The sequence below is a fragment of the Pinus tabuliformis genome, chromosome 5_1 (assembly GCF_031772625.1).
Source record: "Pinus tabuliformis cultivar Carrire ecotype Pingquan chromosome 5_1, CPIR1, whole genome shotgun sequence".
NCBI lineage: Eukaryota > Viridiplantae > Streptophyta > Pinopsida > Pinales > Pinaceae > Pinus > Pinus tabuliformis.
Window position 1 is genome coordinate 360,718,176 of NC_142305.1, and position 1,646 is coordinate 360,719,821.

At 35.3% G+C, this 1,646-nt stretch overlaps 1 protein-coding gene across 1 annotated transcript; it reads right to left on the reverse strand.

Annotated features, from left to right (window-relative positions):
- Positions 1–255: 255 nt before the first annotated feature.
- On the reverse strand, positions 256–1,053 carry LOC149164934 (uncharacterized). Its single transcript, XM_089429650.1, has one exon. It carries the CDS (start codon positions 1,051–1,053, stop codon positions 256–258), a length of 798 nt encoding a protein of 265 aa, XP_089285776.1.
- Positions 1,054–1,646: the final 593 nt, after the last annotated feature.

A 1,646-nucleotide genomic window follows, 5' to 3' on the forward strand; every position in this document is an offset into this window, starting at 1 on the left:
CCATCATGCAACGTCACCGTCGTTTGGCTTGTCTAAGAGACCCTTTTGATATATGGGTTCAATTTTTGTCAATTCTGGGGTATAATCCCATATTTGCATGATCATATGCTGATCCAAACTCACAATGTCCAGTAAGACCTAGAATGAGGTTGTTTGTGTTTCATCTGCTAGGGTTGGCATTAGGGATTTCTAAGCTCCTTTTAGCGCTACCCATATATTACCCTTTTATGTGATTTGGGACATTGATCTGGAGTATTACGGTGTTATGGCATGAACTAACCTCTGGACTTGGTCATGCTGTGGGTTGCTCGATCTTCTGGATGTCTGATCTGTTACATCTATGACAGGTCTGAAAATAATGTTGTCTTTCATGAAGGGAAGGATCAACCCAAATCCAAACAGTGACCATGGAGGTGTAGTCTTGTCATTTTCTTGTTCATGGAAAATATGTGGAAAAACCCTCTCCGCTGTCATCGTTTGCGCTCTTCCGTGGTTATCTATATGTGTTATCCTGAAATTTTTGTATCCCTTTGGCCAGATATGGCTCAGGGTTTCTTCCATCATATCTTCATTCTGATTTACCCAAAATGTCTCGTGCACTCTCATCGTTTCCATTGCATCGCTGACAATAACTTCAAATCCAGAATTGATGTCATCAGATTGAAAAATGATATGTTTCTTACCCAAAGGAATTTCAGACATTTGATCGCATTCTTTCTCTACTCTCGCATTGATTTTCGTCGAGATTCCATGATTTAACGCTTGAAAGCAACCAAATATAATCACAGTTTGAACTGATCTGTCGACTGTCGCACTGCTCTTGGGATCACCAGAACATAGAGAAAGGAGATCGAAAGCAGGTAGATCCTGATGTGAAATATCCTTGCACAACAAGGGCTCTAGAAAAATCGGGTCTGGATTGCGAAGAGACTGGTCAAGAAACTCCACCAGAATCTCATTGTTTAGGCCCACGACTTTGATCCCCCAACCTGTTGCTACCAAAGAAGGTGGAGGCACAGGGAGAGCTTTGTTTTTTTGTTGATTAGTAGACATGGCGAGTCACCCGGGATCAATTCTCTGTAGTCTCAAAAACCCTAGATCCGACTATTGAAAAAATGACAATTTAAAATCTTTTTTTTTAACATGATATATATATATATATATATATATATATATATATATATATATATATATATATATATATATATACACACACACTAAATAATGAATTTTATTTTTATGGAATTGATAAAATCATACTTAATTGTATCAAAATAATGTAGTTATAAAATATTATAATTTCTATTTGATTAATTGTTAACCACACCATGGAAAATTTTAGGGGCTAATGTTCGCCCAGTGGGCTAATTTTCCATGATTTTTCCACAAAAAAGATTCGCCAATTTCCAATTTTATAAAAGACGATTCGCCCAAATTTTAGAATATAAAATTATTTTACCTTAAAAATCGCCAACATTATAGAGAGACTATATATAAAATAATTATAAATTTGATTAATTTTACAAATATATCAATAAACATTTATAATTTGCATATTAGGGATTAGTGAGATTCGCCAATGTTTTAAACTTCAAGAAAATTTTCCATCCTTAAAATTTTCCTTGAACCACACACATGGCAGAGAC

Bases quoted from the DNA above. Each gene is read 5' to 3' on its own strand.
- LOC149164934 (XM_089429650.1), bottom strand. From the start codon at position 1,053: ATGTCTACTAATCAACAAAAAAACAAAGCTCTCCCTGTGCCTCCACCT.